Source organism: Chiloscyllium plagiosum, unplaced genomic scaffold, assembly GCF_037043375.1.
Source record: "Chiloscyllium plagiosum isolate Xiang-an unplaced genomic scaffold, Cpla_swu_hap1 HiC_scaffold_37, whole genome shotgun sequence".
Taxonomy (NCBI): domain Eukaryota; kingdom Metazoa; phylum Chordata; class Chondrichthyes; order Orectolobiformes; family Hemiscylliidae; genus Chiloscyllium; species Chiloscyllium plagiosum.
The window spans coordinates 16,981,619-16,998,131 of NW_028270175.1; the positions used below are offsets into that span (position 1 = coordinate 16,981,619).

The 16,513-nt window shown below is 42.1% G+C and overlaps 1 protein-coding gene across 1 annotated transcript in view; it reads left to right on the top strand.

Moving 5' to 3' along the window:
- plch2a (phospholipase C, eta 2a) overlaps nt 1–16,513 on the top strand; it is a 156,989-nt gene that overhangs the window by 113,774 nt on the left and 26,702 nt on the right. Inside the window, exons 19-21 of the mRNA XM_087980397.1 lie at nt 784–868; nt 2,332–2,478; nt 3,650–3,729. Coding sequence (XP_087836523.1) covers nt 784–868; nt 2,332–2,478; nt 3,650–3,729 — 312 coding nt within the window. The remainder of the gene's footprint in view (nt 1–783; nt 869–2,331; nt 2,479–3,649; nt 3,730–16,513) is intronic.

Genomic DNA, 16,513 nt, shown 5'->3' on the forward strand with positions numbered 1-16,513 from the left:
ATGCCCATTATGGCATGTATATCCTTCCTTATGGAAGGAATACAACTGTACACAATACTCTAGGTGCAGTCTTACCCAGGCTTTATACAATTGCAGCAAAATCCTTTATTCCTGAAAACCTCTAGCAAGAAAGTCCAAGTTAACCGTTTGTCTTCTTATCTGCTTGCTGCACCTGCAGATTGGCTTTCAGGAACTTCTGAACAAAGATTGTGTAATGAAAGCACTGCCATTATAATTCCACCTTCTCCCAGTCTTGATTCCCAGTATCTACATCGCTCACTGAGCATACAATATGCAGGGAATGTACAATGGACAGGACAGGGCAAATAATATATAATGGATGATAAGAACACATAATGAGTAGGGGTATAATAGTTGCAGGGGGCTGAAAAATTGGATGGGGGTTATAGAACAAGGCATATATGTAATTGGTTGGGGGCAAAGTGGTGCAAGGGTGTGTTTTGGACAGGGGGAGTATTACGATGAAGGGTATAATGCACTCTTGGTGTATAATGGGAGGGAGCGTAGAGTGGATAGGTTTATTATACTGGACAGGGGCTGTACACTGGGTGGGTGGTGTATAATGGACTAAGGGAGTACAAAGGATGGAGACTACAATGGACAGGGTATGTACAATGTGTTGAATTGTATCATGCGCAGTGGTGTATAATGGATGGGGATGTATAACGGACAGGGATATATAATGAGAGGGATGAATTATGGACATGCTATACTGTCAGCTCTAAGTTTAATCCAGGTTTTCCCATTTCTGTTGTTCTGTAGATCATTGACCCTTTTGTGGAGGTTGAAATAATCGGTCTGGCTGTCGACTGCTTTAAAGAGCAGACCAGGGTGGTAGATGACAATGGTAAGAGAACCACCAGATCTGTCACTCCCTGGAGACTCCACAGTGGCACAGGGAGAGAGGGACAACATTGGTTCGGCAGCTCAGTCAATGTGTTGAGATTGTTGTAAGCAGGTTGAACATCATAATACCACTAACACTGCACTTGAGAATTCTAACTTCCCTGAAGCTTGGCTGACTTTGGTAATGGTAATTTGTAACTGAGTCATAAGAAGCAGAAAGATCCCAGGCTACACAGAGAGGGGGGAGTTTGACACTTGATTTGTGTTTGTCCATGGACAATTGGTAGGACTTCTACACTTCCATAGTTACATTTGGCTTTGAGTAAATATTTGCCAATCTTGGTGCTAATGTGAAAATTTTCCTTCAAATTCTCCTGTTAATTCTCACCAACTATTCCTCTTTTTTTAAAGTACATACATCAGTTTTAAGAGAGCTGAGATTGGGCCTAGGGTTGGTGGAGTAGGTATGTGGTGTTAACGTTACTTGGAATCACTACCACTAGGTGGCGACAAGCACAAGCATATTGGTCAGCAAAGGGCCATCCGGCTGAGAGACAATGAGGCTCACACCTTGCAACTCCTTGAGGCTTCTCAAAGGGAGGTTCTCCTGGTGGGCATTTACCCCCTGTTGACGGCAGAGATATGGACTCAAGTGGCCAACTCAGTCATCCTGCTCTGCCTGCTAATGCATTCACCTACAGCAAACTGGAGCTTCCTCACAGTTGATCCTACTTGTTTAATAATATGGATATCTGCCTTAAATGATCTTTATAAAGTTAATAGCACCTGAATAAGTCATTAAAGGAATTTCAGAATAATGTGCAACATAATTAGGATTTCCTTTTACTGAGAGTGTGAGTCAGAAATTGGAGAAAAGGTGACAGGATCCTATGCCTGATTTTATGGGGGGGTTGTTGCAATCATGTTAATAACTCCTTGATACATTCTCAAATCTCTGTCAGAGATAAATTACAGCTATACAGTGCCCCATCCCCAAAAGCACGTAAAATCTTTTTAAAAATGTAATCTTTGCTGCAGTGTAGGAACTCTTGCAAGCTCCCATGAAAAGTATTGCAATGGTGACCAAATAATCTATATTAACTGATGTTGTTTTGAAAAAGAAATATTGGCCCAGTGGAAACATCTTGTCCTCTTTAAATAATGCCATAGGACCTTTTACATCTACCTAATGGTACCATTACTTGTAAGTGTTCTTCAAAAACACAGCACCTCTAACAATGCAGCAGTCCCTCAGTGATACACACTGTAATGGTGAGCTTTCACAATGTGCTGTGATCTCTGGGAGTGTGCACACAGACCGTCTAACTCCAAGAACCACTGAGATACACCTGAACCTTCAGATCTCAAACTGTGTGGTTGTGGAGAATCCTGTCCTTTACTGGTGGGCCGACTGGCAACTTACTTTTGTGCATCTAACTGGGTGAAATTGTTGTTGTATTGCAGGGTTTAACCCGATGTGGGAGGAAACACTAGTGTTCACTCTGAATATGCCTGAACTTGCTCTTGTCCGCTTCCTTGTCTGGGACCATGATCCAATTGGCCGGGATTTTATTGGTCAAAGGACTTTGGCATTCACCAGCATGATGCCTGGTAAGTGAGAGATTACTGTGTAGTCTCAGTAACAGTATCCAGTCATTGTTTCTTTCCATAGGGAAAGGGCAGTGCCTTTTGTTGTCAGAGGATTGCTGAGTGAGTTAGTTTCGTTGGTGTTTCTGTTATATGTAGCAGGGCTGGCCTGCCCTGAGTTAGTGATAGGTCTTGAGGACAAGGAATGTCTCTCATGTCTCATTGGAGGTTTGTATAGCAACAGCAACAACATTAATGCTCTTTGTTGCTTCACCTTGCGTCTGATACAGAAAAGAAAACGCAACAGAAGCAGAATGAAAAGATGGGCATTGAGCCAGGGAAGGAAATTGTTGGAGGGATAACCAAAAGCTTGGCTAAGGACATAGGTTTTAAGGAGGATTTTAAAGGGAAGTACAAAGGGATTGAGACAGGGAATTTCAGACTAAATTGTTTCTAAGCATTGTCATTAACAAGGCTGGAGAGTATACACTGCACATAATATCATGGAGAGCACTCAAATCCAGAGGCTGAAGAATGGAGAATTTATTTGAGGGAGCAGGGAGGAATTATAGAGTTGGAGGCACTTACAGAAACGGGGAGGGCCGAGTCCATGGAAACATTTAAACATAGAGCCGTAATGTTTAAATTGGAGGTGTTGATGCCTTGCCAACTAACATAGGTCGGTAACGACAGAGGGAATTGGAATTGCAATCATATGTGGGAGCTTGTGAAGGATAGAAGGTCATCCAAGAATTCATTGGAATTGTTGAATTTGTAGGAAGCAAAGACATCCCTAAGCAGTTTAGAAACAGATGGCTGAGTTGGAGTTGAAGATGGGCACTATGATGGAGCTGGAAGTAGGCAGTCTTTCCGATGGAGACCATGTGGATTTGAATTCAATTCAGCTTTGAATAAGTTGCAAATTGTTTGAAACAGTGACGAGGGATGGGTGGTAGAGTCAGTCACTCTGCAATAGAATTTGTGACAGGAGAATCAAAGGCAATGTCTTCAGTCTTCCCGCTGTTTAGCTATAGGTAGTTGTAGCTCTAGGCTGTAAGCTTTTATCCCAGACCTTGCAATGTTTAGTCTTGAACCTGTGGTGGGGGTGGAAGGAAAAAATGTTCACATTCTTTGTACACCATACTAAGAAAACGAAAGGATACGATGTTAACCTTATTTCTTTCTCTGGTTTCAGGTTATCGGCATGTGTATCTGGAGGGGATGGAGGAGGCTTCCATCTTTGTTCATGTAGTTATCAATGACATCAGTGGTAAGGTGAGTGCATCTCATCAGAGATGTTAAAAGTTTTAAAGCTATCCCCTCTTTTGCTTTGTCGACAGTACTTGGTACTTGGTACTTGTGCTCAATGTTCGATCTGCCCCTCTTTGTGACTCAGGTGCTCATCGTCCATAGTTTGATATTCTATCCCAGTGGTGTTTTAGTAATTCTGTATGTGGCACCCCTTATCGTTCTTTCCTTTAACTGAATAATATCCAAGTGGATGGAATCAAATCTATTTCAGTGAAAACTTGGATAGGGAGAGGTAGGGAAGGCATTATCCACTTCAAGACTTGGGAGGGAGACAACCATGCCAGCTGTAACTCAGTCATTGTGCCAATTTCATTGTTTTTCTCTGTTCAGTTAACTAAATTGGCAAAATGGTTTCAGCTTTGTTCCAGTATAGAAGGAAATGATAATCATATTGCATGTTATTCTGAAATTTCTTTAATGATTTATTCAGATATTATTTACCTTTTAAAGATCATTTAAGGCAGATGTCCATATGCTTAAGCAACTAGGATCTATCCTGAGGAAACTCCAGTTTTCAGTGGGTGGATTCAATAGCTGGGCATTGGATGAATTGTCCTTTGGTTCGATGTCCCATTCTTGTGTTCAAGAAGACATTTGGTTGGTTTTCCCCACCTGCTCTAGACTGATAGAAGACTATTCTGGAGGGGACTGGCCCACCAGAACTCTCTGTGTTCTAGAAATGACTTGTTTGGCCAGTTCTACGTTGTGGAGAAGTCCTAGCTGACTGCATCACTGCGTACCAGATAAATCCTCTCACGGTCATAGCTGTGGATTAGATTTGAAATAAAAACATCTAGATCATGCATAGGCACAAAGATTCTTGGCAGCTTTCCTTGAGTTTTTCTTTTTAAAGTGTATTTGAGGTCGATAAACTGAACAAACGACTGGGATGGTGCTTATTCTAATGCAATGAGCTGCTGCTTTACCAGCAGAAATGTGAAATTATACCCACCCACCCCCTCCTGATGCTGTAATCTTTGGCTGCATCAGACCCCGCAAGGCTGGATGACTACCAACTACACAAATACACTTACATGATTACTGAGAATTCAGCAAAACAGGAGAGGTGTCGAATACAGCTCGTTAAATATGGCATTGCGTTTCTCTGCTAAAAATGCCACCCTTTCCAATAAAAATCAGGAAACAGAGTGTTGGGTCTATTTTAATTAAGAGACATCTGTGCTAAAGGAGGCAGGAAATAAGGTGATGATTAAAATCAGTCTCATTCACTTGGTTCTGTCAAAGCAAAATGCTTACAGACAAGACATCTGGCAATACCACAAGTGACAGAAGGAATAGATCTAATCAGTTGTAGGTAATATTTTTGAGACAAATGGAAATTGTTTTTTTGATGGTGTGCTCTCCAAGATTAGAATGCAGCTTTGGTTCTTTCTTTCTCAGAGATGTTCTTGTAGGCTGCTTTGCTTTGTATCCTGCCAGTGAATGCTTAAGTCAAATCTATATTAGATTGACAGTGCTTGAGCTGAATTGAAAATCAGTGTTATTTTAGACGAGGGAACAATGTCAGAACATATCAAATTGAATAACAAGTTTGTTAACAACCCATTCCATAAGCAAAGGTGACAACCCTATAATGTGTTTTCTCAGCATGTGCCATACACGTTGTTAGCATGTAAAGACAAGAAACAATTTTGTTTCAGTACCTCTTTAGCCTTCTCAACTGTTCTCCTCATCCTTTCTGTGTTTTTTTTTGTTCTGTTTCTGTCTTCATTGTTCGGATGTGGATATCGCTGGCAAGGCCAACATTTAATTCCCAACCTTAGTTGCCTTTGAGATGGTAGTGCAGCCCACTGCCTGTGTGGTAAAGATAGCCTCACAATGCTGTTAGACAATGAGTTCTAGAATTTTAACCCCATAGCAACAAAGGAATGGCAAGCTGGGATTTTGTGTGACTGACAGAGGAGCTTCCCATGCAACTGCTGCCCTTGCCCTTTTAGACAATGGTGGTGGCAGGAATGGGGCACGTTACTGAAAATACTTGACAAGCTGTTCTGGTGTATTCTGTAGATGGTACAGAGTGCAGCAACAGTGCACCAGAGGTGAAGGGAGCTGATATGTGGATTGTGGGTGAGGTAGCTATCAAGTGGATAGTTTTGACCTAGACTAGATAGTGTTGAACCCCTTGAATGGTCTTGCTCCTCGAGATGAATGTTAGATATTTGGGATTATATGACTCTCCTGCTAGAAACGAGTTAGGCTGAGGGATGAACTGATGAAGATAGTTAAAATTATAAAAGTGATTGATAGGGAAAGTGAATATTTTCATGTTTCCCAAAACAAGGAGTCACCAATGTAAGATATTTGTTGTAAAGTTGGACCAGTTATTTAAATACTGTAACTATAAGTACAAGCCAGACCCTGGGAAATATGTTGGAAAAACTCAGCAGGTTTGGCAGCTTCTGTGGAGAGAAATCAGCATTACCATTTCGGGTTCAGTGACCCTTCAGAAGGTTCTGAGCAAGGATCACTGAACACAGAATGTTATCACTGATTTCACTCTACAGATGATGCCAGACCTGCTGAGTTTTTCCAGTAATTTCTATTTTTGTTTCTGATTGACAGCAACCGCAGTTCTTACTGGGAAATCTAGAATGAACAACTCGCCTCCAGACTCTCCAAAACCTGTCTGTCATATACACAGAGTAGAAGTCAGGAGTTTGATAGAAAATTCTTCACTTACCTGGATGAGTGTAGCTCTAATATCATTCAAAAAGCTTGACACTATTCAGGACACAGCAGCTCTCAGTCACCACCATAAACATTCACCCTGTCAACCACAGTCACACAGTGACAACCGCATGTACTACCTACAAGGTACACTTCAGTAACTTAGCAAGGCTCCTTTAACAGCACCTTCCAAATCCCCAATCTCTACCAACTGAAAGGATAAGGGCAGCAAAAGCATATGAAAATATCACCACCTTCTAGATTCTTCCAACCAGCATCAATCCTGACGTGAACCTGTATCACAATTCCGTAACTGCCATTGAACCAAAAACTGGAATTTCCTCCCTAACAGTGTGTTGGGTACTCCTAACCATATGGACTGCAACAATTCAAGAAAGTTGCTTATTACCGCTTCTCAAGGAAATTAGTGCTGGACAACATATGCTGGTCGATTCAGAGATAATCACCATTCTATGAGTGAAGAAAATAAGTCACAAATCTAACAGGGAATTCAAGATAAACATATTTATGATTAGATTCCTTAGAGTGTGGAAACAGGCCCTTCGGCCCAACAAGTCTACACCAACCCTCAGAACAGCAACCCACCCAGACCTATTCCCCACACCTAACACTATGGACAGTTTAGCATGGTCAATTCACCTAACCTGCACATCTTTGGACTGTGGGAGGAAACTGGAGCACCCGGAGGAAACCCACGCAGACACTGGAAGAATGTGCAAACTCCACACAGATAGTTTCCCAAGGTGGGAGTTGAACTCGGGTCCCTGGTGCTGTGAGGCAGCAGTGCTAACCACTGAGCGATCGTGCCAACCTTTATGCAGATATGTTTTATATCCTTCAATGGGACATGGGTGTGGCTTTCTAGGACAGCATTCAATACCCCCTTTGAATTGTTCTGAAGATGTTGATGGTGAGCCAGTATCTTTAACCGCTAGAGTCTGGGATGGGGAAAAGTATTCAGAAAGGAATGCTATTAGGAAGGGATTTTCAGGGTTTGACGCAGCCACAGCGTAGGAATGGTAATAGTGTTCCAAGTCAAGATGGGTGCGAATACAGAACACCTTACTGTTCACTTCCTGCAGTGTAGACCCAGTTAAAGGGGAGCAAGGAATCAAAGAATATGCTGATGGGGTTTGATGAAGTATGGTGGGAGGAGGCTTGTATGGAATATAAACAGTGAATGAGCTAGTTGAGTCGAATATCTGTTTCTATGCTGTAAACTTGATGGAATTCTATGGGGTACAGGTTAACTTCTTCAGCTCAATCTACATCAGACATTTTTCTCTCTCACCACCTTGATTAATTGGGCAAAATGTATGCATCAGTTTTCTTGATGTAACTAGATAATTGCCTTAGTCAAAAAGAACATCTTGTTTTTGAAGCTGTTTAGCAAAAGCCTATTCAGGCGTAAGGCAGCCTCAAAATCACAGATGCACATTATCACTGGAACATCATTGCAATCTTCCAGATCTATTTACTGTCAAATAAGGATTGTCAAAAGACATTAAACCTCGTGGATTGTTGTATTATTGTATTTATTTTAGACATGCTGGTGCAGGGGAGTACATTGGTAGAGTAGAAACGTGGGTGAGTAGGTGGAACACTGTGTACATTCATTAATGGCAAATGTATTTGAAAGTACATTGACAGAGACTTTTTCACTTATAATTAAATCAGATTGCTCCTTTGTGGACGCCTCAAAGAGGTTTGCAGTGGAAGGGAATGTAAATGAGTCCAATTCTGTCAGTTGAGTTTCTGATCAATTCTTTTTTTTTCTTTGAAGCTTCCATCCCCCTTCTATTTATGATATTTTTTTCTTCTCTGTAATCCTATTTTATTGGCTGAATTGTTGTCCATATGTGTTTTTGAGTGAAGTCTTTTTTCCGTGTGGCATCAAATTTGGTTATGTTCCAGTCGCATTCTTGATCATTTTTCAACTCTACTGTCCTGCAGAAGTAGCCTCAAAGGCTTCTCATTTGTGAGGAGTTTACTTGGACATGAAAAAGAGTATAGAAGAGTTGCTTGAAATGGAAGAAGGTGCTTAGGTGCCATGTGCAAATATCTAGTACCTTCCCTGGTGCAAACTCAATGCCAGCTCTCTCAATAAATCAGTTCCTTTGATGTCATAGGCACTTGACTAAGAATGATTTGTGAGTTCAAGTTTCACTGCAAAGACTTAAGCACATGATCAAAGTTAACAAACCCAGCACAACATTGATGGGCGCCTGCAGATTCACAGGTGCTGCCCTTCATGTGAGGAGTGAAGTCAAGGGTCCATTTGCCTATTTTGGTAATTCAGATGTTTGCCAAATGTCTTGAAACGTTGGGAAATACTCTGAGGCAGCAATCTCTCTCCCCCTGTACCCTTCCCCTACCAATTAAGACCACTGGATATAGGCTATGTGGCCATTTATTTCATTGATGTTTGTCAGTTCATGCTCTGTCCAAACTGGCTGCTGAGCTTGTCGACATAATGACAGTGATTGATTATAAAGTAATTCAATGTGCGTGAAGCATTTCAAGACATTTCTGAGAGGTGTATTCAGGGGCTGTACAACACAAATTCTCTTTCTTCCTGTGGCTGTCTGCTGCCACTGTTTCTAGAATAAATATTGACAAAGATTCAATGCAGTATTTATTAACCCTATAACACTGTCACATGGCTGTATGCTGGAAATTGGTTTCACTGCTGGTAAGTAGACTCTAATTTCAATCTCAGTGGCAGCAGGTTGTAATTTTAATCCCAGTCCAAGTATTAATGTTACCCATCTGAATATGCCAACTTTATGTAGATCCAGTTTTGGCATGTCTGCGTTAATGTAGCTGAGTTCTTATACACATTATTGATACCAATAGAGGGGAGCTCCAGATTTTCAACACTGGTGCCTAATATAACACGTAAACTGGATTAACATGTCATCAATGATACCAGTGACTTGCAGTCAGCAGTACGGTGGAACATTGAGACTAGCCCCTGCTATCGCAGAGATGTTTTAAGATGTATCCCTGTATGTCTTGTCAGATTGTTGTAAGCGCTATAGCGGCAATGTTGATGTCCTGTTTGCAAGATCTGTTTTCTTACCAACTTTCACTTTGTCTGTTTGTGATTTACAGTGCAACTCTCTCTGTTAAACCTCTACTTTCACACGCTCAGAGTTTTTAGGAGCCCTGAAGGTGCCTGTCCTGACTCAGGGAAGGTGTAGTGAGACCAATCACAAAGCTGCATGTTTCTCTGCTAGTGTCATCATGAGTATTGATGTTTCTGTTTGCTTTGACACAACACTCTCAGCTCATGTATGGATTTGAATGTTATCCAGTGCCTCTGTGCTTGCCCATTTTACCTGCACTAATCCTCCGACTTGCAGATTCAGGATTTTTATTTTGGTATATACTGTGTACATGTTTTACAATCACTAATGGAGAATGCACTGACAGATCCAGGGTGCAATAGATGAGACAAATGACCAACTTGGTGCTAAGAGTTGACTCCTGAAAAGGCAGCCTCACTCCTTGGTCCAGTTATATATGGTTGGGGTTTGGACAATTGAAATTCTGTTACAGGATCTGAGCCATCATTACTTCAGCTGCAGATTCAATGTATCTTTCTTAACCTTGCAATTATTCGAAACAATCAAATCCAATATTTGGGATTTTTGTGGTTCTGGTTGACTGGCTAAGTCAGACCTGACCTTGCCACAGTCTGTGTGACTGCATCCACTTGATTAGGGCTGTGGCTAAGCTTAAACCTAAAGGGGACTGAAGTTTAGCAGATGTTTAGATGAGCAATCAATGTTTCTGTTGTCAATTGGAAATCCTAAGACATGCTTCATTACAGCAAACTTGTATAAAACCTTGTTCCGTTTGGGAACATAGCATAACGGCAACAATTATGTGAGACTTGAGACTACAGTATTAACTGTGCTGAGCATTAAACACATTTGTCACTTTAGGGCATCCTTCAGTCACACTTGGGCAGAAGTTTCAATTTCTCCCACTTCCTCCTAAAAAGCCAGACAATTCTTTCATGTTTTAGGTCATGTGTCTCTGGGATTTTTTTGCCAATGATTCCCAATTTGCCTCAGTAGCTTTTTGAACTGGCTATGGATTGAAATCAGCAAAGGTTCACCTCTCCCCTCTGGCCTTCAGCCAGTATGGGGTCAGTGGGTCTCTTACTGTCTTCCCCTCCCTTTGGAGTAACCTGTGAATTATCATGGTGTCTAGGGTGGCACACAAGCAATGTAGTAATATTTGCTTTTACTGCTATGACCTTGCCTCAATCTTCATTATTAGAGAGTTACAGAGTGATATTTTACTAAACCACAGCAGAAAGGGACCATTCCTCCCTTATCTCCCATCATTCTTTCAAAGTTGGAGTTGGAGTTATAATGACCATTTGGTTTGTTGTGGAGACCCTTATTCTCCACAGCATAGGACAGTTTTAGAAACCAGAAAGAAATGTGACTGCTCTGATCCCAGGTTGTTAATTGCTTAGCCTCTGAAATAGAAGTCATTGGTAGTCATTGGTAAAATATTGGATAAGCTCATGAAAAATTAAATGGCCAAAATCCTTGAGAAATTATTTTCAAAGCCTACACTTCAGCCCCTGGATCTGCCTAATTTGTATTTGAGCATTGCTTTTGTTTTTAAGAAAAGAAACATAAATCTCTGGCTCTTGAATCACTGTCCTTTTGATTCAAGAATCTGTGTTTTTTTTTAAATCTCATTACAGCATGGTTTAATTTAGCTATGCCAAAGGTGGCTACCACACATTTTTTCAACAACTATAACTGGATTTTCACCAGAATTCATATTGGCTGCACACCAACTTCCACCAAACATCTTTCACTGGTAACTAACTAAAGGCCCTCCAAGGGCTATGCATTTTTTTTCCCCATTCTAAAGGATACCTGGGATTGTCCCCTGCCCTCCTCACAGCCTCACCCCTTTCCCTTTAATGGGAATTTTATGCCAACACGGGCCCGTGGAATTTTGGGAAGAATGTATCCAAAGGAAAAGCTAGGTTGCAGGAAGAGTAGGAGAGCAAGAAAGTGGTGGAACTAACTATGATCCACAATATTCAGGGTGAAGCAGGTGGGATGTGATAGATCTGATGTCAGTGGAATAGTAGCTTGGATAATATCACTGGGATTCAAGGAGGTGACCCTCTGTGTAACAACACTAAAGCAAAGGCAGTGACAGAAACAAAAAGTCCTGGAGGTAGTCAGCAGGTCGAGCGGCATCAGAGAGAGAAAAACAGAACTAACATTTTGGGTTAATTACATTTCATCAGAGTCGTTCTGATTGTCCCTCTACAGTTGCCACCTGACCATGTTTTTTGGTTAAGTTCCTCTGCTTTTTAAGAGCACATGGAAGAAATAGTCAATCTGCTACAGTCTAAGTTTGAAGAGACTCCAGCTTTAGGATCAAATAGAGGCCCTTCAGCCTATTTAGCCATTTAATTAGATCATGGCTGATCTAACTCTCAACATTATTCACTCAGTTCTCCTCCAGGTGCCTTGATACCAATACCTAATAAAAGTCTCTCCATCTCAATCTTGACAGATCTATTATCGCCCAGCCATTTTGGGGGAGATGATTTCAAATTTCATCCACTCTAATGAGTTCTTCTAAAATTCTGAAACACCTTGATCAAGTCAACCCTCACTTTTCTGGACTTGAGGCTAGCACGCTTCCATTTCTTAAGCCGGCCTGTGCTGCTGTCACTCACCTCTTGGACTGCGGTACATGCATAGTATCCCCCCTGCAATGACAGACCGATGACCAATTGTGCTTGTGACTGATCATCCCAGGTCCTGTCACAAGCCTTCAGCTCTTTAGCACACTGTACCAGCCTTCCATCCACAGCAGAGCTTTGATTAAGGCAAATGTTTAGTCAGCAGCTTCTAGGGACTTGTCCCAAAGCGTTTGCTTCTTCCATTCTTGTGAGGCTACTGAGAGGCTAGAATTATTGGGAGAGACTCAACAGCTTAGGACTCTATTCCCACTACAAAAGAGAAACCCTGAGAAATGATCTAAAGAGGACTTTACAATTAAGCAGGGGTTTGATCTGATGAAGGAGAAAGTGAGGTCTGCAGACGCTGGAGATCAAAGCTGAAACTTTATTGCTGGAACAGCACAGCAAGTCAGGCAGCATCTAGGGAACAGAAGATTCGACGTTTCGGGCACATGCCCTTCTTTCCTGAAGAAGGGCATGTGCCCGAAACGTCGAATCTTCTGTTCCCTAGATGCTGCCTGACCTGCTGTGCTGTTCCAGCAATAAAGTTTCAGCTTTGATCTGATGAAGAAAACAAAGATGTTTTAGTCTGTGGACAGCCCAAAACTAGGGGTCACAAATATAAGCTAGTCATTCATAACTCCAATAAAATAAATAAAACATCAGAATGGTGGGAAAACAGAGCAATTGAAGTAAATAGACTAGATGTCTTTAAGGTGAAGCTACTTAAACACGTGACCCTGGAAACTGGAATTCCTGCCTCCCTCAGCCAATTCTCCACAGCCCAGATAGAGGTTGATCTGAGATTCAAGATTTTAACTCAAATCTATTTTTGTCATAAAATGAATAGAATATCGAAGCCAAGAAGTTGTGAGGAACCTATACAAAAACCCTATAAGACCTCAGGTAGAGTAATGTTATAATATTGAATTCCAGCTGGTAGGATGATATTTAGAGATGGTGCAGCCTGATTTGCAAATACAGTAGAAATACTTCAAAAACTGACAATTCTTTTGATTTGACCAACGCAGATTAAAAGATTTAAAACAGCGGGCAGGAGAAACTGCTTCACAGTGGCTTAGCTTTTGATGTCAATTGGAATAATAATTGCACCTCAGTAAAGCAGATTGTTGATTCGCTATCACTTATTTCACAGCGTTGTCCAAAATAAAGACCGTCAAGGCTCGAACTAATTGCAGAGTTAGTGATCGAGAGGATTTTTATTTCAGACAAGGGGAGGTTAGGTTTGGTATTCTGCAGAGAGTTAAGCTCCTAAATATGACATTGGGTTGGGGAGATGGAATTCATCCATTGCAGGTACGTTTGAAGACATTGTGGGGAACCCTGCGCAGCTCTGAGGTAAGCCATTTAAATATTCAAACAGGTCATGAAGCTCTGTTTCAATCAAGGATTCTGGTTTAACGGCCTATTCCCTGAGCCATCAGCAACTCGCTGGGGTCACTGAGGCCAGTGTACACTGGAAACTACATGTTCAGTGAAAGGGGAGGACTCTCAAGTCCGTGCATCAGACCTGGGCAAGGTGAAAGGGACTGATCTTCACAGCACGACACAGGCAACGTTTTGAGTGCAGGACAGATGATTGTCATTTTCTTCAAAATCACTTCAGCTTCACTTCACTCACTTCCCAAGTGCTCCCCCGCTGCCAGCCGCTAGCACAGAATGGGAGCAAATGAGACTGCTCTACCTTGCACATCTCGCAAACTGTAACATCAGCAGGAAAAGCCTCAGCATCGATTATCCTTCTTCAGCAACGTTCTACATGACAAAGGAGATGGACAGTGAGCTCCAGCTCCAGCCAGGCATGTCCCAGCCAGGCCCCACCAACCCCACCCGAAGATCTGGGTTTACATTGGGAGGAGCTGGGTGGGATCACTAATGCCTCACAAAGTTCAGAATTTCATTTCAGGTCATTGCTGACATCAGCAGCCTCCAGAAATACCAGCTCCTTCCCCTGTGACCCATTAATGCAAACGTTTTCTGCAGCCAACATCTTGCCACTGCAGCGGGCTGCCCCTCCTGGGTGCTGCCACTCCTGCCACTCCAGCGGGCTGCCCCTCCTGGGTGCTGCCACTCCTGCCACTCCAGCAGACTGCCCCCTCCTGGGTGCTGTCTCTTTGCCCTAGTTTGTGTGCTCTGTGTTCCTGTAGGAGGAGAGAAGGCAGAAAGTTATGAATGTTCGAAATGGCTTGTATGTGTGCGCAGCAGGGAAGGATGACGATTACAGAGGCTGAGTGCGATGCGTGAGTGCGAGAGGGCAATACGGTGAGGGTCAGCGTGAATGCTGGCTTTGAATCTGTAAATGTGAGGTGCTGGGGTAGAGAAATGAGGGCAGCTGCAAGTTGTTGTTTTCAGGAGAATGCTCAGAAAGTCAGTTTAGGGGTTGGTTCTGAAAATTGGTTTGCTTCTCCCCCGTCCAGTTTGTTAGAAGTCCAATATACTTTGTAGTGTGTTTACGTTGGAGGACCACAGTTTTGCTGATTTTCACGGTCACTTGCAGCCATTTTGGTTTGGAGAACTGATCCTCTTTTGCATGTCTTCTGGAAAGATCATCTCATTGATCTCACAGCAGAGCATCTAATAGTGAGACGCCCAGGATTAAGCCTCACCAGGTCTCCCTTCCATTGCCTCGAAACCTCATGTGCAAATGAGCCATTGTAACCCATGCATTGGTATGTTTAATTCAAAACCCCTCCTTTGACAGACTTGGCACTCTATCCCACTCACTCCTCGATCCCACCCACTCCTGCCCCATTGGTCCAGAAACCTAGAAGTGGGACGGTAATAGTATGGTTCAGTTAAACAGCAGAGTTCAATGTCAGAAACTTAAATTTTGAAACATCTACCCTTGATCAACATTGATGGTTAGATTGACTTGATAATCGAAAATGGTATTGAAAAGACGAAACAAGTCGGTAAAGGTGATTGGAACAGTTAACTTTTTCCAGAGCGTAACATGGAACCTGTGTGTATTGACCAGAGGCTAAGCTCTTTGTTTCAGTCCAGAGGCACATGGATGAAACATCAAGCAGATAGATACCTCCCATAAAGGCAAACCTGAAAGTCAGCTAGCAGCAGAAACCACTTGGGACTGAGACCCTTATCCATGTTCCTATTACCTATCGACTTAGTTATTCAAATGTTCACCTACTGACCTTCCAGCTTGCACCCTACTTAACCCTGAGTTTGACTAACATATTGTTGTCTGTGTCCTAACTCAGTCTAAATCACCCTTCACCCCTTTGCTTTCTGACCTCCACGAGACTCTGATCCAACAATACCTCCATTTGATAAGTCATATCCTTATTTTAAAATTTCTGCATGGCCTTGCTTCTGTCGTCTCTTCCATCCCTACGACTGTCCAAGATATCAGCACCCTTCCAAATGTGGCTTGTTATTCATCCCCAATTTTCACTGTGCCACCATTGACACACCCTAAGCACTCTCCACCTCTCTCTCATCCTTGAAGACACACTGTGAAACCTGATTCTGCCCAAGACTTTGGCTATCTGTCTTTTTCTGTGGCTTGACATTACATTTTATTCAGTAACGATCCTATGAAAACCTTTGGGACATTTTACTGCATTCAAGACACTATATAAAGGGAAAGTTTTTTGTGTTGCTATTGATTCTCGACTGGATCTAGCAGATTTCTGATTGCAGGATATGTGCCCAGTTTCCAGGCTGCAGTAGAATATGGCTCAGAGAAGCCAGAGGCAAAGGGGAACAAGGAAAATGATTTACTGCTCTCTTTAAAAAATTCATACAGCTCAGCAAAGCCAAACCTTATGTCAAGTAGAAGCCAACAGCAGTATGATCTTGGCTCTCAGTCAGAGGGAATGTGTATAGATTTGGTTCTAGCCCTCGTTGTGCTCCCAACTTCCATGTACTTCCTTCATCTCCCTTCCTTGAAGATTTGTAAAATCTTGGCAATTTCAAAAACATATTTATTCATAATATTTCCTTTAGCCTAAGTCCTTGACATCTTGCTGCACAATAGGGTTAAGTTTTTACCTTGTGAGCATTTATTTTTTAAAATCACCCATGAATGTAAAACAATCAGCAACCTTCTCCTGTTTGTTTATACCTCATTGTGAATATTGGCATCTAATCAGTCAATGGGAATGGCCTCTTGCTAGCTCAATGGACCTCCTATTAGACTTCATCATAAACTCTGCAACAGTGACTTCACCCTCATGTAGAAAAATGTACTGCAGCTATACTATCAATGTTGCATAACATACTCCTCAGGTGATGATGTTAGTTCATCATCAGTTCAAACTGTTC